The 24,235-nt window shown below is 38.5% G+C and overlaps 1 protein-coding gene across 2 annotated transcripts in view; it reads right to left on the bottom strand.

Annotated features, from left to right (window-relative positions):
• Positions 1-24,235, bottom strand: part of abca3b (ATP-binding cassette, sub-family A (ABC1), member 3b) — a 37,752-nt gene that overhangs the window by 7,238 nt on the left and 6,279 nt on the right. For both annotated transcript variants that reach the window (XM_038270097.1, XM_038270096.1), the window contains exons 4-22: positions 22,469-22,596; positions 19,452-19,617; positions 19,073-19,332; positions 18,864-18,980; positions 16,154-16,274; positions 11,621-11,794; positions 11,352-11,533; positions 9,087-9,233; positions 8,388-8,517; positions 8,152-8,306; positions 7,732-7,887; positions 7,431-7,641; positions 6,864-7,014; positions 5,776-5,874; positions 3,052-3,250; positions 2,663-2,969; positions 1,812-2,085; positions 1,521-1,725; positions 11-230 (exon numbers count right to left, since the gene is read on the bottom strand). In XM_038270097.1, the coding sequence (XP_038126025.1) occupies positions 11-230; positions 1,521-1,725; positions 1,812-2,085; positions 2,663-2,969; positions 3,052-3,250; positions 5,776-5,874; positions 6,864-7,014; positions 7,431-7,641; positions 7,732-7,887; positions 8,152-8,306; positions 8,388-8,517; positions 9,087-9,233; positions 11,352-11,533; positions 11,621-11,794; positions 16,154-16,274; positions 18,864-18,980; positions 19,073-19,332; positions 19,452-19,617; positions 22,469-22,596 (3,402 nt within the window). The remainder of the gene's footprint in view (positions 1-10; positions 231-1,520; positions 1,726-1,811; positions 2,086-2,662; positions 2,970-3,051; positions 3,251-5,775; positions 5,875-6,863; positions 7,015-7,430; positions 7,642-7,731; positions 7,888-8,151; positions 8,307-8,387; positions 8,518-9,086; positions 9,234-11,351; positions 11,534-11,620; positions 11,795-16,153; positions 16,275-18,863; positions 18,981-19,072; positions 19,333-19,451; positions 19,618-22,468; positions 22,597-24,235) is intronic.

Here is a 24,235-nt window from a genome sequence, read left to right on the forward strand (position 1 = left end):
AGCGTCTCACCTGGGATGGCCATGATAGTGACTGCCAGGAACGTGGCAGTGCCGGAGATCATATTGAAGATAGTGAGGCGTGTGTAGGCAGTGGCAGCAGTGGAAAACAGGAAGCTGAGCAGATACATCAGAGGCACGATGGCCCAGCCGTACAGGACAAGTATCAGGAGAACGTCGACTAGGTGGTGATCCGCAACAAAAGCCTCAACTCCGAACGCCTGAAATACAACCTGGAAAGAGGCAAAACAGAAAAAAAAATATACTCGGTTCAAACATCTTAGGTCTAAGGGCCGGATCTATCAAAGGTTTGCTTGTATTAAAACGTGAGCTATTTCACTGCGCACGCTAAAAAATGTACAAACTGATCTATCAACAGCGTGCTAAAAGGATTTGGTCTTTAAAACGTGCTAAATAGCGCCTCTTATCCATTTAGTACTTTTTCTGCAATGAATATGCAATATGGGGCGTTTACACGCTAAAGTGCGTCTTGTGGGAGGAGAACATGTAAATATATTAATTTAGCACTCGCAAAGTGATTTATCAAACCTGAACGCAATTTTGCTAACGGTATCTGACTCTATATTTAACACGTTTCAAAAGAAGGTGCAAATGGTCTGTATGCGTAATTGCGCACACATGGCAGCGGTTATTGTCGCAAGAAGGAGACATGGAAATAAAGCAAGGAGACGCAGAGAACGCATTTTTTCACTCCGTGTGAATATTTTTGCAATGAACGAGGAAACGATCATCAAAACATATCGTTTATCCAGCATTGCCATTTTGGAGCTGTTGGGGGAATCCGAATGGATTTGGAGCCAGCCACAAGGAGGACCCACGCAATACCAGATATCACAAAACTCCTTGCAACATTGCACTTTTTTGCATCTGGGTCATTCCAGCGTACGGTTGCAGCGAGAGCTGGGATCTCCCAATCTTGTTTTTTCAGAAGTGCTGTCCGACGGGGTCGGGGTTCTCCCCCTGCGCCTGTGGAGCAACGTACCAAATGCTGCGGGGATCTCATCCACAGTCACAGGCCAATACAAAACATGTTTTTTTTTTGTTTTTTTTACTGCAGCACATACCACCTTAGGGAATAAAGGTTGCCAATTTATATATATATATATATATATATATATATATAAATATATATATATATATATATATATATATATATATATATATATATATATATATATATATATATTTACTTATTTATTTTTTTTGTTGGGGGTCACTGTAAGATTTAAATTTCTTAATGCACTAGTTTGTACAGACTACAAACTACTTTGCCGCAAACCACAAAACGCGCAAAACCATCATTTAAATAGGGCGTCTCCAACAGTTTTGCACCTTCCACCAGTTACGCAATCGCTCTTGTTAAATCACCCGCAAACCATGGTTCAGCCCCTCGCGCAAAATTCCAGTTTGCGAGCGCAAATTACTGCACGCAAAATTGGATCTTGATAAATCCGGCCCTAAGTGTCTTTCCTCTGTGAAGTGAGGTCAGGTTTCTCACTGACCAGCATGAGGAGGCACGGAAGCAGGAAGTTGATCAGGTCCCACAGCAGTGCAGAGAACCAGAAGTTGGAGAGGTAGACGCCGCTGACCTGCTGCACGTGCTTTGACTTGATGGAGGACTCAGTTACAAGCAGCAATGCAAACGTGCTGGACAGTGAGGCCATGCCATACATCAGATTGATGGCAATGGCAAACCCAGTCTTACCCCTACAGAGGAAAAATAAAGAAATCATTATCTATGAACGTTTTAAGCTTGTGTTTCTTCTAATGGGGATACTGTGTCTTGTTCTCACTCTGTGAGCTGGCTCCTCGCAGCTTCAGAAAGGTTTCTAGGCATGGGGTAATTGCCTGTCAGGATAGATGCGTTGGGCCCGGCTAAGAGTCTGAACAGAGCATTATCCACCATCATGAGGGCTGTGGCAGGCGTGTGGTAGCCCTGGTTGTTGAAATAGGCTGTAGCTTCCGAGTAGCAGCTGCTCCTGCCTAGGAAGGCAGCACCCACCACGCAGCGCTCATTGAAGCTTCCACCTTCTGCTTTTGCTTGCGTCAGGACATAATCAGTGAAGTCTACATGGTCAAAGAGACAGAAGACAAACTGTGATTTGATTTCTTCATATAACCTAGTTTTAGATAGTTAAATCCAAATGGAGGCATTTTGAGAACATGACTTACTAAAATAATCTGCCATTTTTTTCATCTGTATTTTAGGTGCTGCACTGATATATATTAATGCATTATTCTGAAGTAGAAGACAAATCTGTGACTTTAGGGAAAAATTTCTTTAGCAGAGAAATTTATAGCACTAATTGATACAAAATACTTGAAAAAGACAGTAACCCTAAGCATAGATCCAACGCTACGATGTAAGATCTTGAAGTAATTTGTGAGAATGTCCCACTTGAAATCCTGATCGGTTCATCTATTGTCTCAGCTGGGGATTGGCTTATCCTCCAACACTTGCATTTACCTGACCATTGCAACCATCTAAAGCCTTTTAGACAAACTGCAAGTACTTGTACTTTTTGAGACAAACAGATTTCCGATTCTTGTGTGCCACCTTTTAGGAAAAGACTCTCTCTATACAGAGAGATTGTAACCATGGTAGCTGAGAGCTTTTCTCTACATCTTTCTATCAGTTTCTCACCTGTGATATTTTGGAGCTCGCCCAGCTGTGCCAGGAGCTGGGAGGCATACATATTGGCAAGAGAAGATGCAAGGGGACCCGCCTCAGGCTGCAGGGCCACTGGGACCCTGGTGGGACCGTAGCGGCTGAGGTCCAGTCTCAGCTGTGGAGCATTCTGGTGGTTGGGAAGGGTGCGCGCCACTACTAAGGCCACAACAGTGAAGATCAAAGGGACCAAAAACTGAGCCACCATCACCTTCCAGTTCCTCCAGCTGTACAGTGCCCTCTTCAGAAACATGGCATAAAACTGCTGCAGGTGGAGTCTTACCTGTTGGAGCGAATCACGTAAAAAAACGTAAACAGAGCTGTAGGAGTCATGTGGAGAATATAAAGAAAACCATCAATCTTACCCCTGTGTTCAGTTTAATATTTGACCCATCCTCAGACACGAGTGTGCCGCTGTCTGTGAAATCTGTGACATCTGTCAGGCCGCTGATGCTGCTGGCGTCATCTGTGGTCCAATCATGGGAGCGTCTCTCGTGTTGGTACTGAAGAGCCGGCAGCTGGATTGCTTGAATGTCCAAACTAGTATCAACAAGCTTCCCCACTCTGCAAATATAAACAAATGATTACAGGTATTTACCACCGAAAAAAAGGGATATAGGAAGTTATTCCTTCAATTAGTTACTCGCTCAGAAAAGTAATTGGTGACTACTGGGGATGAGGAGAGTCACAGAACGGTGGTCCACCACGCATTGAATACTTTGGATGCAGGGGCACCGGCAAATTCAATGTACATCCGGTTAATTTTGAGGGTGAAATTACAGCACATCTACTCTAAGTCCTTTGAAACTGCCAATACCATGGTGAGATTTTTTTCTGAGGGGAAAGTAAAGGCACCATCGCCTATCCTCGCACTGAAGGTGGAGGGAACAGAGAGCAACATTAGCAATATGTAATGTGCCCAATAACAAAAAAACAAATCAGTGGGCGCCGAATCAGAGTGTTAGGATAATTTTTTTTTGTTTAACCCTAAGATAATCTCCCTTTACATGTTAAGGCTAATGTTTTCCAAAGCAATGTATCTAATTAGAATAAAATGAGATAGTGGGGGAGTGGCGGCCTAGAGGTTAGGGCATAGAGCTTGGAATCCTGAGGTTCTGAGTTTAAGCCCCACTCCCACAGACTGACACTCTGGCTCCCTGAGCAAAGACCCTTAACCTCACACTGCTTCTGGGCACCGCACAATGGCAGCCTACTGCTCCCCAAGGGGATGGGTTAAATGCAGAGAGTTCATTTCGTTGCTCTGTACCTGTGACAAGGTAATCACAATAAAAGCTGGAAAAAAATAAATAAATAAATAAAAAGTAATCGTCCTCATTATGTACATGAAAATGTAGGACTGAAATGGAAGCATACAGATAGTTTTTCTAAACTAATGTCACTGTGCATTCGAGTTGTCCTTGATCTAAGAACACTGTAATATTCTGTATGGCCAGTGAGGTCTCCTGATGAGTATGATGTCATACGAGTTTGACACTGGAAATATATAAAGTTCTTTTTTTTTTTTTTTTTTTTTCTTTTTGGTTTTTTATGGTACTAGTGGCTCGTTTTTCTGACATTAGGCTGACAGGAAAGGGGGTATGAGAGAGGGGGATAGACATGCAGCAAAGGACCACAGGTCGGATTCAAACCCGGGTCAGCTGCATCGAGGACTAAGGCCTCCGCACATGGGTCATGCACACTAACTTCTGCACCACCTGTTCGCCCATAAAGTGCTTCTTTAACTTGTATTCTGGGCTGACTTCATGATGAAGATGAAACGAGCCCGGTGATAAACGCTTCCATCTATAACCTGAGCCATTTCTCTGGTCTGAGTTCAATCACCATTTCTGTCAAAATCTGTTGTCATGTCTCATAGTGTTTTAATAAATAAACCTTATAAAGTGTTATTTAAAGTGTTTAAGAGAGAAAGCTCAAATATGTCAACTTAGACATCAAACTGTGCTGCCTGAGACTGAATCAAATTTAAAAAGGGCGAATTTGGACGCAGTGTTGGCTGTGGAAAACACACGGATTTGGGATGCTCATAATCAGAGTTGAAGGTAAGGTACAAAACCTCACCTCTATAGGGAATATTACAAATATGTCCGCCAGCTGGATTATATGGTTAATCAGAAGAAGCTAAATTAGCTGCATCTTCAATCCAAAAGTCCAAAGAGAAAAATTCAAAGCAGTCGCCAATAAATAAACATCACATCCAAAGACATTTACTGCAAATGTATACAGATTTATCAAGAAGATAAGAAAACATATATAATCAGCATGATTGGCTTTTTAATTGCAGAAACTTTGACACCGATGCATGTTGTGTTTAAAGTAGAGGCACCATGCATTGTTCTAGTTTTTTCTCAAATCAAAAAAGCTTTTCAAGTTTTGTTTTGACTCATTCACTGTTTGGATACCCTAAGGATGTTCAGCAGTAGTGGGATAATATTGTCACATTAGTTAATGGTATAAATTTAATCAATAGATGAAACCACAAACTAAAACATGCTTAAATATAATTCTTGGCAACTAGAACTTTAAAACTGCTTTGTGGTTGTGCCATTTTTTTTCTCTTCTGTAAATGACCAGAACACACTGCTTGACTCTCAGCATGACTCATAAATAACGAGGCCTTGGAAGCAGCGAGTTTATCTTCAGACAGCCAGTTTCAGCAGCAAGCAGAGTTACGTCTTCCACAGAGGAAGCGGCTGCGATCTCATTACCACAGATGCAGAATTAAACCCATAAGGAAGCAGAAATAAAGTAAGAAATGCACAGCAGGAACTGGATGATATAAACATAGAAGGGGAGGCAAACATACGCTCCAGTTTGAAGAGGAAGACAAATATTTTTTGAAGTAATAAATGATGTGGGAGAAAATTATACAACACACAGGAATTCTTCATAAGGGTTTTTCATGCTAAAAAATTACACAAACCTGTTTATGCAGAACAGTGTGTGTACATGTTGCAATAAATTCGTTTATCTGTGGCAATAATTTCTCCAATAATTCCTCCAAAAGATTTGGATGAAATCTATCAAGAAATGTTACCCAATGAGGAATGGAAATAAAAAAGACTTCCTACCTCAAAAAAACTTCTTCCATGGTGGTGACTGAGGCTCCATAGCTTGCAATACCAAGTTCCTCCTTATTCATCTCCAGCTCAGCAAACAGCAGCTCAAACCTGCAAGAAAACACAAGAGGAGAGACGTGTCACGCTGCAATTAACAAACCACAAACACAGTTCCTACTGCATGCTGAGACACCAGAGAAAACACCAAAGTGTCTGGAAGCATGGAGCAATGGGTAACACTGAACGGTCCCTTCTCTACCTGTTGCTTTGCACTGCAGTTCAGCTGGCTGAAAGACTGTGCAGCCGCTCTAGTCTTGCTCACAAAAAGAAAATAAAAAAAGTTGTTGCAAAAGCGTTTTAAAACTGGGAAAACTACAAACTGTGTTTCTGCAAAGCAACTGATTAACAAACCTTTTACAAGCAAACCTGATTAGTTCAGAATACTTAAAACGAGTGTGGAAACTGATTACCTCAAAGTTATTGACTAATTAATTTAGAATATGTTTTACAGCACCGTGATGTAAAACATGTAAGTACTTAAATTGTCTAACTTTATTACAGAAAAACACTTAGGTAATCAGTTACCACTTAATTTTTAAGCATTCTGAAGTATTTGGGTTTGCGGTGTCCTGCTAGTCTTTGAGGAGCAGAATTGAAAAGTGAAGCAAAATGTGGCCTTTTCAGTTTTATTTAAAAGAAGAGATCATATTGTACATTTTTGCCCATAAAAGTTTATGTAAATAACATGAACCCCGACACTCAAAGCAGCCAATACCTGCTTCAAACTGCTGTAAAGTTTATTATCTATTGTTTGACCCTGTTCACAGAAATTGAAAAAGAAAAAAGAAATAAAGCTTATTTTACATGCAATAAGAAAAATAAAAAATAAGCTCTGTTTCGTAGCATTTAACAAGTGCATTGACTCTGGATTTTATTATTTAATGAAATATATAATAATGTATTTCTGGACAATATAGTCCCCTCAAAAACAGATACAAGTGTCATAAAGGAATTTTAAGTTGATTTAATGCTTCGGCCGCTCTAACTAACTGTAACTACATGCGGTTCAGCTGGAATGACCTCAGGTTACAATAACTTACTTGCTGGTGCTTTCTTTAGGCAGGATGTAGGACAGCTCTGCTCCAGCGCTGCTCTCCAGTGTAGCATTGGGAACATACATGTGAACAAGGCGAGTGATCTCAGACACATTACAAAGTGCATCCTTGACGATCACCATGTGGTAGCCAGCACCTAGCATATAAAAGCAATTATTTATGAGCTTTATTCATATTTTTTTTATCATATTTTAACAATCATGTCAAGAAAGATTTTTAAACACAATTCTCAATAGAAAACAACATAACAGGAAATAAGTGGAAATAACCTTCATTAATAAATAAAAATATATATATAAAAATAAAAATATATATATTGTATCAATATACTGATACATTATTTTGCCAAAACAATTATCTAACAAATAAAATGATCTTTATTTCTTTTTTCTGGTGGGTCAACATGGACGGATCATTTGGCAAAGTGCTGCAATCTAATTTGAGGATTTTAGTTGTAATGAAAATCAGGGAAACTGGCATGAAATAAAGACTGTTGCACCAAAGAAAAGGTAAAAACTTAAAAGAACTAATTAGATCATTAAAAAAACTCACCATATTTGTTCTTAAGGAAGAGTGGTGATCCGCAGCACTGCAGCTCACCCCCCGCCATGATGGCGATCCGGTCGCCGAGCAGGTCGGCCTCATCCATGAAGTGAGTGGTGAGGAGGATGGTGCGACCTCGTTTCTCTCCCTGCAGAAGGTCCCAGGTGGCTCTCCGTGCCGATGGATCCATACCCGACGTGGGCTCGTCTAGCATGACAACCTGGAGGCAGGAGCAGAGGAGATATTCACTGTTTGAGGGGAACGGGAAAGAAATGCACGACCATGAAAGGTAACAGTCAATGTTTCTGACCTTGGAGTCTCCAATGAGGGCGATGCCGATAGAGAGCTTCCTCTTCATGCCACCAGAGAGGGTCTTGGAGCGAGAATGACGCTTGTCCTCAAGATTCAGGATGGAGATGATCCGATCCACCTCATCTGAAATCTGCTCCTTGTGAAAGCCTTTTAGCTTAACATTGGAAACACAAGACAAACAATGACCTATTTATGTTCTGTTCACTTCGTTCTTTCATTCTACAGCCAAAAAAAGCAGTACTCTATAGCAGAAGTTGTCAAAAGCTTACACCTTAAGTACTGTAAAGGTTAGGTAGCAGCTCTTAAAAACAGTGGTACAGTCCACAAATATTACGTTTATATCTTAGTGTGAGAAAACATCATGAGCCTATCTACACAAACAACACAGTCCTTTTATATGTAGCTGCTAAATGAATACCTGCGCGTAGAAGAGCAGATGCTCTCTCACTGTGAGGTTATCAAATAAAACGTCGTGCTGGGGACAGAGACCCAGACTGCGTCGGATCAGAGCCATGTCCTGACAGATGTCGTAGCCGTTTATGTACGCCCTGCCACTGGTGGGTGGAAACAGACCTACAATGTGACATAAACAGGACAGATGGCCGTTAGGTGACTGTTTTCACGTAATTTACTGCCATGTTTGCGGCTGGTAACCTGTAAGCATGGAGAGCGTGGTGGTCTTCCCGGCACCGTTGTGTCCAAGCACCACTGTGATCTGCCCCTCAAACATGTTCAACGTCAGATCTCGCACAGCCTGTCGTGTCTTGTTTCCTACTTTGAAGTCCTGGCAGAATGAGACACCCAGATCCATTAGAGGTTTAACTTTTTATCAATACACCTTGGGTAAAAAAAACTCAGTTTGTCTCAGATTTGCAGCTAAAAGATGGTCACTGAGCTCTAACTCTTTTATAAATACAATTTATTTGACACGTTTCTGCCCCAGTTTCCTGCAGACAGTCCGGATTTTAGTAGATGTAAAACTTAAAATTTAAAAAAATACGACAAAGACTGGAAGGCTTTTAAAAAGACCATAACCATAAAACCATAATCATTTTTAGTTTTTAAAGTTTAATAAACGATCACAATGAAGATGCACTACAATTTATTCTACATTTATTTTAGTGTTTGAAGTCAAAACATTATTTTTTAAGGTTCCAGAATGAAATGTGTATTTAGCTGAGTTAATGTAAACTCATAATAATTTTTGGAGTAGAATAACATAACACTCAATTAAAGCAATGTTTAAAATCTTGGCCCGATCTGAAAAATCTGAAAAGCAGAGATGCACTCCATAGCATTAGCATAAAAACAGCACACCTAGCCTTATAAAGGGTTATTTTACAAGAGTCGTACCTTAGTGAGGTGTTTAATCTTTATTCCAGACACTACTCCAGCTGGCTCCTCCTCCATAAACTCTCCCTTCATAGCTTTCTCTGCATCTTCTTCTTCTTCCTTCTCGTTCAACAAAGCCACACGAGGGCTGCTGCACCAGTATGAAGGCTGCAGTTGGAAAGATCAGCACAAAGAAAAAGAATTGCAATCAAGTCTAATAAAAACATAGTATTTTCCCTTGGAAGCGGATCTAGTTTGTAATATGAAACAGGAAACAAGAACTCCAAGATCCATCCATCTATTTTCCATCACACTTTATCCCAGCGGGGGTTTTGAGGGGTGCTGGTGCCTAACTCCAGCAGTCTATGGGCGAGAGGTAGGGTACACCCTGGACAGGCCGCCAGTACATTGCAGGGCAACACAGAGAAAAACAGGACAAACAACCATTCACACTCACACCTAAGGAGAATTTAGAGAAGCCAATTAACCTAACAGTCATGTTTTTGGACAGTGGGAGGAAGCCGGAGTACCCGGAGAGAAGCCACGCATGCTCAGGGAGAACATGCAAACTCCATGCAGAAAGACCCCGGGTCAGGAATAGAACCCGGAACGTTCTCGCTGCAAGTCAGCAGTGCTACCCACTACGCAACTGCGCAGCCCCAGAACTCCTACAACTAACAATATTAACATTTATGTACACAATAAGGAAATGTCAAGAAACACACACAATGGATGCCAACAGAAATGCGTCACAACTAAACTGCATCAATCATTCTCCACCACTGGGAAATAAGATTTGTTGGACATGTGTGTGTGTGTGTGTTTGTGTGTAAAGACTCTGGCCATTTATGTGATTGAGCAAGGCTGATGTAAGGATAAACCCTGTTATTACTGGCTGCTCAGTAGTTTCTCTATTATACAAGCTGAATTTGAAGACTTCCTTCTGGCTGATATGTTGATGCCTGCCATTTTTAATCCCCTCCACTCTTCCTGTACTAAAACCACTTTCACTGAAAGCAGATGTCTCTCTTGGCTTGTATATACTTCTCTGATAGGTGTCTGGATGAAGAAAAATGAACTTTAATAAAACAAAATGACATGTTTTGATCTCAGTCAGTGTAAACCAGACCCATTAAATCGGCTGACTCCAACATATGGAAAAAAAAACCTTGACACCAATAACTTTTCACATTGAGACGCTGCAGACAAAAGAATCTGCTTTATTGTAAGTCTTGCTTACAATGTTTCCGGTTTTTTTATAGTAATTGCATCTATCTAGTGGTTATTTAGATTTTCCAGTGTACTTAACACCGTAAAGGCTGCCCTAGGATCTTTTTTATTTTAGCTTTAATGGCCAGAATTATAACAATATTCTCAGCAACACCATAGAATAACCCTTCAAATGCAAAATAAATACATAAAGGTTATTGCAATACAAAGATCAATAAACATAAGTAAATTTTATGCATATTTTATGTTGCTTTTCTATGCTCCCCCAGAGTCTAGCTGCTGCTGAAACCTAAAATAAACAGGAAGTGGGTATTCAACCTGTCCTATTTCTGAATAGACTCAGCTAACATTTATAATATAACATTTTGAAGAATGAAAAGGTTTTCTCGCTCTGCTTTATGTTTAGTCGCTCTATCTCAGCCACCAAAATATCATTCGCATAACTCAACAGTCTTTTGTTGTTGTGTTTTAGTTTGCTTTAAATTAGAATCTGTTGCAGGTGTTTCAGTTGCAACTAAACAAATATTTAGGTTTTACTTTATTATTATTGTGGATGCCTCAAGTGCAAGGGAAGAAAATACAGAAGAGTTGGATCAAATGAAGCATTTGGTTTATCTAATGTTTGTATATTTTCTTTAAATGATCTGCTTTGACTTTAAAGATTACTGCTGAAGATTAAAGAAGTTTAAACTCCAAATATCATATGAACTAATCTACATAGTGTTGATTTTATTTGCCTCTGGTGCAGGTTTCTAATTGTTCAACAAATGAATTTACTATTGTTTATTAAACACTTAAAATAACATTTTTAAATACTTTCTATTTCTAATTTGTAGTTCTAGTTTTTAAATAAATCTGTCTGTGTTAATGTTACCTTAATTCAAACTCTCATAAAATATTTCTGATTACAATTATTCCTTTAACAAAAGGTTTTGATGATAACGGTTGTTTTGTGTTACCATCCATTTAGTTCAGGATATTCACTTAATAGACAGTGACCCTTGGATAAGTCTTATATGTTTTTATGCGTTTTAGTAGTTTCCATTTTTTGCGTACCAGTAAAAAGAAGTAGGATGGAAGAGGCACTCCGTATTCCCCGGGAAACACAGCCTCCATGTACCAGGCCACCAGGCCGTAAAGCACCGCGTCAAACAGCAGCAAAGAAAGAACCTGGGCCATGGAGAAGTCATCGTCCACGGTCACAGAGTCACACAAGTTCGACCATTGTATTCCTGTACCTGAGGAGCAAAAACACATATAATAAATACATGAATTACAAAGATAATTGATGCATTTAAGGTCTGAAGTTTGACCAAAAGGCTTACCTTTGCCTTCAAACATTCCTATAAGCTGTGCTCCCATGGCCATGGCCACGTTGGAGATAAGGCAGGCCGACACCTTTTGAGCATGGCTCAGTAAGTCATAGCGAGGCCACAGGAATAAATAAGGCAGGTAGCTGAGGAAGTAGATGAAGCCTCCTGCTGCTGCTGCCACATTGGCTAAAACATCAAACATTTGATAATGTGTTAAAAATGGGAAGAAAATTGCACCAGAAAGATTACGTGCATACAATTCTGCCTGATAAAACTCAGTATCATAAATATGAGCAGATAGCTGAAAGGCAAATAATTTTTTGTGCTTTTCTTTATCCATTTCCCTGAGTGGCAGCATGAATGAACCCATCCAGAGATTTAGATGAAACATTAGTGGAGGAAAAAAAATGGGGAGGAAAGGAAAGAATCAGACTTTAAGAGCCTCTGTCCTTGTTTCCAAGAAGCACAACATGAACTCCTCGAAGCCCACTTGTAGCAGTCAATGTGACATTCTGAGCTCGGCTGGAACATGCATTGATCAAGTGCCATTATCTGTTCCTAAAAAGTACATCTGTGGGTGGGCGACAGCAGCGCAGGCAGCTGCAAACACAAAAAGAAAAGAAAAGAAAAAGGAACGATTCTTTGTTGGAAAAAATGCCAAAGGTCACGAAGGAGGATTTTGGTTTGACTGTATCCCATCCTCTGTTTCCTAGCTTTTCCTGGAACAAGCAATCCTTTGTAGGGAAAATAAATCAACATTTCTTATATATATATCTACAATCACATGAAAAATAAAACTGTGTAATTTTACTAAGATTAGCAAAACTTGGCATCATCTAAATAACTCTGCTTTTTATAGCACAGGGCACAGAGAGGATAGACTATGAAACAACGGCCAGTTTAATAAGCTGTAGCACTCTGTTTAAATGCCTGAACACACCAGTTACATAGGATTTTTTAATCTCCGATCCAATTTTTTCCATGTCACACCGACTGCATAAAGAGGCTCCGACTAGGCAGGGTGAGCAGATCTGTGCAGATTTTTTTTACACTTCTGTCTTTGTGCTATACACAAATAAAAAAAAAATCACACATTTGAATTGGACACATTATGAAAAGTTATTAAAAAAAAAAATTTAAATAACCGGCGCATTTTATAAAGCAAATCCCCACTTAACGAGTCTGTACAGCGTCTCAAGTCAGAACAGATAGAGAAAGTTCTTTTTACCTATATTAAAAAATAATGAGATCTACATCTAAAGAAAACAAAAACTAAATATTAAAATAATAAATATTAATATTAAAATAATAAATATTTTACTATATTTTCTCCCCCGGAAGAAATTTTTTTTCAGAGAGATAAACTGCGATTTCAGTCCCTCGTTGTTTGTGCGAGGCTCAAAGTGGATCACTACTTAATCCGTTTTCTATCCACCTCAACTCTTATCATGGGTAAAGTACACTTTTTTTAAAGTTTCATTAATTGTTTTTGCACAAGTCTGTCCCACTTATTATATACACGATGTGAGGCTCCTTTTCCCGTGCGATTAACACATTTTATTTTGTATTTTCCCCAAAGCGGATGTGTTTTACTTTGTTACCGCGTCTCTCTTCCTGTCAGATCCATTAAATTACAGCTGAACTGCTATGTAGTCGAACTAAAATAGATCTGGGATCTATCTCAGTCAGACCTACGTAAGCCCCCTTGATTAAAATCGTGTAAGTTGTGATCATCCCCAATGAGCGCCAAAAGCCGCAACCCCGTGCGACACAATTTTCTGTCAGATTCAACACAAACACCGATTCTGTGTGTTCTACATGTTATTAATCTGGGAATGCTCCCATTGAATCTCTTTAGGAAAATGAGGGCATTTAGCAGAACCTTTCATTCTAGCTGGGTGAAGCGACAACCAGCGCCCACCTACCAAAGTCAGGCTTTAGCCAATCATGGTGCCAAATTAAATAGCAGCAGACGTCATGAGAAACCACAACAACTTATGCTTTTATGCTCTTGCTGTTCCTCTTTCAACAATTAAATCATAGATTCTGACAAAACAGCTGTGACAGCAGAAGCTACGTCTACATCCTCCTCTGCTGCCATTTTAATTGAGGTTCAGCTGTGAGCTCAGAGCTTCTTCTCTTTGTCCCGCCTTAAAAAACGTGATCGCCGATCCATTGTGGGTCGGCTTCAAATGATTTCAGCAGGAGAAGACGCTTTCTTGTGTGTTTGTGAATTCACAAATATAGTGTGGAAGCATATTTTTCCTATTTTTGAGATAAAATTTTTTGAGTATGCCTTTTACTCAGCCTAAAGTCCAGTCATGTATACCAGTCTGTATGCTGGAGTTAAGTTCTGGAGTTAAGATTGGGGATGACAGAAAGCAGTTGCCTTACCTCTCTAGACAAGGGTGAAGAGAGGGTCATGAGAGATAAGAATGAGTTCACACAGCCTCCTTCATGCCGTGAACGGGAGACCTGTTCTGAGTGTCCACCTGGCTAAAATCTATGTCCTTGATGAAATATATTGTTTTTTGTTGGGAATAACCAAATGTTCAAGTGTGAGAAACCTCTTTATGCAGGGGGTGGGTTTGTTACACTGGGGGGAGTGTTTTTGTGTGATTTTTCAGGGTATAAATGTATGTACTTAAAAATCTCTCCTTCCGAGGACATTTAAACCTTATTTCTTGCAACAAATGCCTCAGCTTTCAAACTTAACAACAGCAATAATTCAGCTTGCAAGAAAGGTTAGAAAAGATTAATAAGAGTGGAAAAGTAGATAATGATTACTAGGTAAAACCTCCTTATGTGGAAGAGATAAGAAAACTGAGTCGTAGGTGAAAAACCGCAGTGAATTCACATTTCAAAACAAAAAAATTCCATGCACAAATCTCAGAATGTAAATTATTAATCTTAAGCTTTTTACGACTTTCCTCTTTCTAATCTTTGAAAGTGAGATATTCAAAGAATTCTTATGAAATACATCACATTTGTTTAACTGTTTTTGTAAAATGCTGCAAGAAATGGACGATAAATTATTGCAACTTTAGCTGCATTGTACTGGCCTTGCAGAAATCTCCCTTCTGCTATCCAGCAAGCTAAACACCTCCACATAATAAACCCAGACACCCAGTCGCCCAAAACACACATTGTTAGAATGAGGTTACATGGAATGGATTTTGGTTTGCTGGATGAACTTTGAGTGAGTGAAAGAGCAAAGATGGAAGGAGAAAAGGATGATGAGAATCGATAGATTCACACAGTTTGCTTTCTCTTTAAGGCTGTCAATGTTAAAAGGCACTCAGTTGTAAAGCTCCCAGCTTTGCAGGCCACTAGAGCTCTACTGCAAAGAGCAAAAAATCTGATCTCATAGAAAACACTTTAGAATTACACTGGCTATGTCCGAATGTCCACTCTAAGCACTATATAGGCACTATATAGTGGTTACACCATTTTAAATGATTGTTCGAACATCTTGTGGATGAAAAAGTAGTGAACTCGAAATTTCCCACAATGCACCTTGAAAGTACTGATCATCTATGGTCACTAGATGAGCAAATATATCCAGGAATGCTTTGCGTGGAAAGCTTTCCTCGCCTTAGGCTTTCACTACCTGACATAGGCGACTAATAACAAATAGGGCTCAATAAAAAAATTGATTTAATCGATTTTGTATCGATTCCTTTAGATTTTTTCAAAATTGATGTCTAGGGAATGAGATGGATTCATTTTATAGTGACCTGCGTGACCACATTCAAATAAGCATGAAAGATGCACTCAAGATGACTTCCAGACAATTGCAAATATATCCGATAGGTTGATTGAAGACATCAATAATTGGGGGCTGACCAGAAAACACCCTGTAGTTGATACAGACAACGCTGCAAGTATGGTTTGTGCAGTGGAAATATTGCAGCTCCATGTCTGCTGTGTCACGTCTGCTTGCTCGAGTGAGGCTTCACTTTTTCACTTTTCACAAACATGTTTGCACTTATGAGACAGTTTTGTTCACATCTCATGTTTAAACTAGCTGATTTACAAGATTGCACTTTGTGTTTAATATGACCGGAAAAAAACAGTTGAACCACTTTCATTATTGTAAAAACAGATTAAATCTAAATTAATCAATTTAGAACTGTATGAATCAAAATCTAATCGATTTAGGACTTTGGCGAAAATACCCAGCCCTAATAACAAAGATGGTGCAGACACCACGCATTGGAGGCGGAGTTACGTGACCAACGAGGAAGAAAAGCAGTGATCATCTGTCCGAATGGTCAGCAAACTGAGTTCATTATAAAGTCACTATATAGTCCCCGCTCTGTATAGTTATTGAGGGATCTAAGGGTTAGGGCGGACGTTCGGACACAGTCACTGACACTCCCCTATATAGGATTTTTCTTACATCACTTGTGCATTTTACCTTTTTTTTTACGGTTTGGACTTAAAATGAGGACCCCAAACTGTTTCACAAACTTTACTTTAAAGAGAAAGTGTGTCATCTAAAAAAGCACGGCACAAAAATAGCCAAAAGAGAGAAGTAGCTACCTCGTGAGAAGAAGGCACTGATCATGAAGCTGTAGTTGATGGTGGCCACAGTGAAGACGAGCAGGAAGACGAAGACCAGCGTGGGGTCACTGTAGTTCAGCACAGCACCATTTGGACTCACCTGCAAAAATAACATGGACTATTAAGATGTGTTCTGCATCATGCAAAACTTAGGCAGTTATGAGATGAATTTTCAAACAAAAAATAGAGACATTTACCAAACAAAGATACAACAACTTTATGCTCATAATAAACTATAAATTTCACATTAACTCCACAGATGTAGCACCTTCCCACAGGAGTGTCTGGAGGTGTTCATCTGCATGTTTTTCACCCTTTCAAAATGCAACTACTGTGAAAATATTGGCAGCCGAGGTTTTATTTATCCGAGTTACTGTTTGCATTTATTGGTACCGGTATTTCTTTTTTTTTTCTGTGATTGGCAGCTGCCTATTTCTGTAAGCTTACTTTAATACCACTTCTGCTTAAGTTTACTTTCAAACTGGCAATTTCAGCCCAATCTGCCTTTGAGTGCAACACTTAGAAAATGTATTAGAGAAAATGTCTAAAAACCTCTGAATTTAGTTACTGAACAGCAGAAATCACCTACAGTATGTTCTGAGCTAGGGGAAAAGATATTTGTAGGGTTCTCAGCACCTGCTTTTCTGAAGCAAAGAAAAGAGGTTATTTATAACTAAATAAAACCAAAACTAGACTATCATAAGCTCTGCTGGATAGGCTAAAATAAGCATCAGCTAAACTGTAATAAAACTAAACAAAGTTGGCATAAACTACTATGAACAAAATTTAGCTGCACAGTTAATTCTATTCAGCTGATTTACAAAATAAACAAAACTAAAATAAACTAAACCAAGATAAATTAGATAAAACAAACCTAAACCAACAGATGTCAAACCTAAACTAAAAAAACGCTTAGCTAAGGCAGACTTAAAATCTAAGTTGAGCCGTGTTAAGATAATATGTTAAAAGTTAAGATGGGTTAAATTATCCACGCTTAAGTAAACTACATTATGCAATGTTTAGCTAAACTATCCAAACAAATAAAACAGTTGATTTTTGAAAATAATGCACCCATGGTGTCTAGAGTGGTGTAGAATAAAAGAATAACATTTTCTGAGAAATAAATATAAGATATAAATAATTGTTTTATACATTTTTTTAAGTCCAAAATATGTAAATATTTCAGACCACTTTATTTATGTAGTACATTTAACAACAAAAAAGGTTTCCAATGTGTTGTACAATAAAAAAAAAAATCCAACACACACAAAAAAGCAGTAAGAGTTTAAAATAAAAACATAAATAAATAAATAAATAAATAAATAAATAAATAAATAAATAAATAAATAAATAAATAAATAAATAAATAAAAAGGACACAGAGGATCACACAATGTGGAGTTATAAGAGTAAAAGTGGATCTTAGGACGAGACTTAAAACACTCCACTGTTAAGTGTTATTTACTTCTGGTTAAAATGCCAAGGTTTGCACGAAAGGACAGTGCAACAATAGGAAGGGTAGGATCAGTCATATGAGACGGAGCTCAGGTTTTGCCAGGTGTAGGTAACTTACTGATACAAATGAGAAACGGCTTCTTCTCAGAGTTAATTTAAATGAAAGCTTTATTTTCAAAACATTTGAATTTGCACCCCATCCCCTGAAGAACAAGCAATAATTTTCTTCTTGAACATGTTATAGTCTTGGTTCTGTTATGTTTCCTTTTGTGTATTCTATTTTACTTTGTACCATGTTTTCTAGTTTTAGTGGTTTCATTCTTATTTTGTTGTGTTTTCTGGTTATTTTCAGATCTCAGGTTTTTATTTGTTGCCCTCTGCTGCCCTCTTGTGTTCTCCTTTTTTCCTAGCTCCTTTCCTTGTTTCTGCTCTGCTCACACCTGCTCCCAATCTGCTGTTAAGTCCTCTCTTTGTTTCAGTCTCCCATAAATACTCTCTCTGTGCAGTTCTTCAGTGCTGGTTCCTCATCTAACTTCTCGTCTAACTTCCTCCAACTCCGTCTCTCTGAGTTTTTCTCCTCGTGATAGTACCCCCCCGATGTCTCCATGGTTTCTGGTTTGTTTTGACTTTGTTTTCATGTTTTGATTTTTGGATTTCGGATTCCTGGTTTCCGGTTTGTTTGGACTTTGTTTTCATGTTGGGATTTTTGAACCCTGCCTCTGTGTTCAGTTAACCCTTCATTAAACCCACGAGAAAATCACCTCTGCCTCAATGCCTCTGTATTTTGGTCAACACACCACAACCAAATCTCGACAGAAGAAACTGTTTTAGAAAAGCATAAAATGTATGGGAGGTTATACTTGAGAAGAGACTCAACATATATTTCCTAAAATCTTCATCTAGAATGTTGTTGTTTATAAGGATCATAATACGATCAAACCATGGTGTTGCTAGAGTGACAAAAAGGCCATGGGATGTTGTATAGAATAATAAATATAGACTTTTAAGAGTGAATGAATAAAATAAAGTTTTAATTAACAAATGTAAAGTATCTGACTAAATGTATTTTGGCTTGGAGACCTAAAGATTTAATAAAACCTAATAAAGCTTTATATTACCTTTAGTGTCATTGTACTTTATCGACTTTTTCTTAAGTAAATAATACAGTGGTAAACCATAATATTTCAAATTTACATGAGAATGGAGAAAGCCATTTTTCTTAATCATTAACTCACCTGGATACAGAGGAGCAGGGTAACAAAAAATACTGAAATGGAAAGAAAGAGGAAGAACATCAGGAACCATGCGCTCCAATGCAGCCAGTTGCTGAGGCCCATCATCCTCATGTACTCCTGAAAAGAGCAAATCAGGCAGAAGTAATGAATACCTTCAATGGCTGAGTTTTGAATTTCAGCTACTCTTTAACAAAGACAAGCAAAAACACCTTGAGTTTCCGTTCCTTCTCCTGCACCACGGCTCGCACTATGTTGAGGGACGTATAAGTGAAGCTGAGCACCAAGAGAAGTGGCAGCTGGTTCTGAATGGCCAAGATGAAGACATCATAGATAAAGTTCGGGTATGGAAAGCGGGACAGAACTACCCTGGTCTGTCCCAGCAGATGGTCTGCTCCCGTTCTGTTGTGGGATCGCATTATGGCGCGGTCTACTGCATGCTGGACGGCCAGAAAGCCCTCACGGAAATAACCTTGGTATAAGAAATACATTTCACACATAGTTAGTATGAACTTATAATTATCTCAGTTTAAGAAAAGGATTCAGTGATCAAAAGTATAAAATCTGTGCATAAATGGGTTTCTATCTGACCTGGTGTTCCACCTTCCTTGTCATGCTGCTCTCTGGGCCCTGGCAGCTGGAAAAGGGGAAAGAGGCTGATGGTGTGCCAGTCCAGGTCGCTGTTTGGGCTTAGTTCAGACTTCTCTCTAGGAGGCGCATTTCGTGGAGTGAAGGTGAAGCGAAGGTGGTAGCTCACCTATATATTAAGAAAGGAAAAATATATAACTAAAAATAGTAAAATGCTCATCAAATTCTTGTTAAGGCTTTTGCAAGGAAACAGTTAATCCAAAAGCAACATAAAAACCCTCGGGGAGAGTTTAATCCTCAGTAATGTGTTGACAGTAAAATTGTGTCGTTTAACCATTTATTTGGAAAAATACAGAAACTTTGCAAGCCTAAAAACACCAACTCAGCTATGAATTGAAGAACTAGCAGCAAAAGCTGCATAAAGTGGGGTTATCTACTAAAGGAAGGAGTGGTGCGCCTCACAAAATAGATGCTAATACGAGAGAACAACATCATGTAGCAATATTAATGCAGCTTTTCATGACTAGACAGGTTCAGGCTTGGGAGAAATTGATCCAGTGACTCAAGTCACAGAGCAAAATATATTACAAAATGGCTCAAAGACAATAAAATCAATGCTTAGAAGTAAGATAAGCTCTGATCTGAGTCACGGAGAAATGTTGTATGCAAAGTTTAAAAAATGAGTGAGCAGCCAGCCTAGAAATCGGACACAGTGACACCAGGAAAGTCAGGTGATAATACCAGCAAAATATTGTGAGGCAAAGGACAAACAATAAAGTTTGACCTAATTCTTATGGTTAAAAAGCTAATTCTAGGACTACAGAAATGTAATTGTGAATTCGAAGAGATTATTTGTCTTCATTCTAGTACATATAAAACTACCTTTTTATGCAGAGTATTTAAAAATCAGGTTTGATCTATAAATAAAGAACCCGAATGCATACAGAAAAAAATACAGGAAAAGAAAATTAAATTTGGGAAATATGATGATCAGCAAAAAATTTCCTGTTCAGAAAACTGGCATTTTAGCAGCTTGGGTTTACCTGATATATTTAGTGCTGGGTTACAATTAATTCCATTTTTAGAAATTTGTCTTACTTTTCTTTAGCCTATTCATTTATTACAAACTTTCAGAGGCAATCCTCTTTCATTCTTGAAGGCACAAAAAAGGATTCTGTGGTGAAAGCAGTATTCGAGTTCAGGGGGTTGAGGGGGGATGGCATCCCCCTTCTTAAACGAGCATCCCCGAATAATATCCCCTGTGACATTTCATTAATGAATGTGTAAAATTTCTACTATATACACAACAGTAATGGCAATAATATTGCCCTTTCAACATTTGGCGGGCTGTGGGCTTACGATTAGCCTAAACAAAATAAATAAAATCAAAGAAGGGTCCCACTATGACTATGAAGCTGATCCCAGCGGGAAATTTGTCCTCTGCATTAGTCCCTTACTATGTAGGGGAAGTGACAGCCATGCCATTCCAGGGACTGAATGCAGTTCTACTCTAAGGTGTCTTGGTAAAGGTCAATGACCGGCGTACCTCACATACAAAGAGGCAGCAATATGCCAGGATGTACTTAGTCAGCAGGAAATCTGCATAAGAAGAGGTCTCTGCTGGCTGCAAGTTATATATTTGATGGTGTGTTCTTGCCGCTGCTGCTACAACTTACTTTGGGATTTAAAGAGTGAACAAATAGCTAAACAAAAAAAAAGCTGCAGGAGCAAACAAGCAGATGAGTACTTCTTTGTGCTTCAGAGTACAGTGAACCCTCGCTATAACGTGGTTCACTTTTCACAGTCTCGCTGCTTGACGGATTTGCATCATGCATTGTTAAACTTTATTGTCAAACTTATTAATGGTGGCATGTCAGTGTTTAAGGATCTTTTGGCCCAGAAGAAAAAAGAGCAACAACAACTACCGATAACTATGTTCTTCTCTCCAAACAACACACCTGCACCGCAGGCTTTAGAAGAAAAAATGCCACAGAGCAGAGTCAGGATGCAGCGGCTCCGTCAGAACAGCAGTGAAATACTGTACTGTACACGTCAGTCACTATTTGTCCTACTGTACTTTGCTTTTTTTTTCATAATCATTTTTCATTTTCTCCCGTTCCAATCCGTCACGGCGGGGCGTTGCTGATCCCCGCAATATTAACCCTTCATTTCATATTGATGATTAAAATTATTACTTATTTATTTATAACTATATTATTTTACAGTACAGTACAGTAGTTAACAACGTTTATACCATACTTTTATTTGTTAAACAAATGCTTGGGCCTGTAAAAAGTTTTTGTTCCTTGATTTCAATGTTGTATGGAGTATTTCATTGTATAATAACTGTAAAAAAAATAAAGATTTCTACTTCACGGATTTCACCTATCGCGGGTTCTTTTTGGAACGTAACCCCCGCGATAAACGAGGGTTCACTGTAATGGTGGACCGCTAGCAGAAACAGCCATCAATTACATCATTTTAGATTAATCTGCACACTTAATTTCTGAGAAAAATCCTCTTTAATACCTTAAAAAGAGGCTAAAATTTTCGAAAGCAATAAAGGCTTGTATGTGAATGACTCATTGTATTATATTATCTTTTATGTATTTATGGGTAGTGATTTTATGGTGACTGTAGGTGAACTGAAGTGAAAACCATAAAGGTTGATAATGTATTAAGACAGAAAAAAAATGGTTTGTAAAGGTGATTTACTGTGTAACTGGGGTACATTTCCTTTCACTGGTATATCTGACACTTTGGGTCTGTCAGTTGTTTCCCTTTAGAGCTTATAGCTTTAATCTTTATCTAGTTTTTCTGGCTGCACAGGAATCTAAGTTTTATCTCAACTGTTACTCTCCCCTAAGCTAAAAAATTAACTCTGAATTCTTCCTTTTATTCAAACTGCTGCCTCTGAACCAGCATTGCTGGTTTATCTCCTCACACAGAGATCAGTTAAAGGTTTGTCGGCCTGGTATTTACATGCAGAATGCTTGCGTGTGTGACAGTGTATGTGTTACCTGCAGGGGTAGGGGTTCATCGTCACGACTGAAGGGCTGTTCAAAGACCACAGCAGCCAATAGCTTGTGCGACAGAGGGTCGGTTTTGACATGCTTCTCAAACTGCTCCTCTGTCTCAAACCCACGCACTACAACAACAACAAAAAAGGACCATCAGACTAGAAGCTGTGCTTTTCCTCTCCTGTTCAGTTGTATCCATGTTTCCATGTTCTCTCTGACAGGCCATGAAATAATCAAGATGTGGTCGCTATTTTGAACAATGGCTTCCCCAAGCAGAATTTACAATAGAACATTATTTTAAGTTTTCTATGCAGTTTATTGAATCAATTTCTTTCGTGGATTGTTCATTTTCTATTTTTCTATTAAACAAATACGAAGTCATTGTGCAAGCTGCACAGACTGGAAGTGTTATCTTGCCAAGGTTAAATCTGGGTCAGCCTCATAAAAAAAACATTGCGTAAAAACAATCTGAGGGCATGAAGGGAATGTAAGCGGCTGCCAAACTCAAAGCTTAAACAATAATGACTGAGGTCATTACTGAAACAGCCTCAGAATGATTCAGTTAAACTCAGTTGGGGTTTCTTATGCCTTTTTACGCTAAGGTGCAACAATAGGGGAAGCAAGTGTAACTATTATTAGAAGAAATTTATCTCAAATGTTCACATTTTCATTGCTTAGCAACAGTATCCAAACCTCTTGACTTTTGGCAAATTGTGGAAGTAAAAGGAAAAAGATACACAAGTTTTACAAAGACGCACAAATTAAACTTTAAAAAGTGTGATGTGCATTTATGTCTAACCTGTTTTCTACAAATTTTAAACCATAAATTAAATGCAAAAGCTAATTCTCTACCAGCATTGCACATAAAGAGACTATAATGTTTAAACATTCTTCTTTACAAAGTGAAAAAAAATTTGTCAGGACAGAGGTGGGTAGAGTACCCAAAAATTGAAACCAAGTAAGAGTAGCACTACTTTAACATGATTTTACTCAAGTAAAATTAAAAAAGTATTCAGCTAAAAGGCTACTCGATTACTGAGTAACTGTTAATATAATAGCATCAGATTTAATGTTTATAAATGATGCTGGGAAACAGACATTCTGTGCAAGTTCTGGCATTTTAAGACTCAAATGCATAAAAAATACAAATAAATGTCACAAATATAAAAGAACAAATTTGTGCAGAAAATAATACTTTTACCAATTTCTTTTTTTTTTTTACATAATACTTAGAAAACCAATCCTTACAATGAGAACTGAATATATGTTAGGACAGGGTTAACAGACTTCCACTCTTAATATCTACTGTTTACCTGATTTTTCTGAATAGTTCAAATTACTCACAGAGGAAAGAAAGTCAGAGATTTTACTCAAGTAGGAATAAGAAGTACAGTCCAGTAAAACTACTCCTAAAAGTACATTCTTTTCAAAGTGTTACTCAAGTAAATGTAACTGAGTAAACATGAGTAATTACTACCCACCCCTGAGTCAGACTGCATGTGCAACGTCTGTGAAAATCAAGTCTTGACAGATTCTTACAAGGATTTAGGTCTAAACTAAACCTCTCCACTGTTCCTCTGGCTACCCTCTGTTTGCTGGCAGGAGAAACTCTACCTCAGTCTAAAACCTTCTGTTTTTTTTCTGGCATTCTCTTGTATTTAGTTCCATTTCTCCATAAACGCTGACGAGCTTCTTTATTCCTTCTGAGGTGCATCCCAACAGCATGATTCTGCCACCACCATCATATTTCAAATGAGGATTATCTGC

The sequence above is a fragment of the Cyprinodon tularosa genome, unplaced genomic scaffold (genome assembly GCF_016077235.1).
Source record: "Cyprinodon tularosa strain WSP-4 unplaced genomic scaffold, ASM1607723v1 ctg75, whole genome shotgun sequence".
Lineage (NCBI taxonomy): Eukaryota > Metazoa > Chordata > Actinopteri > Cyprinodontiformes > Cyprinodontidae > Cyprinodon > Cyprinodon tularosa.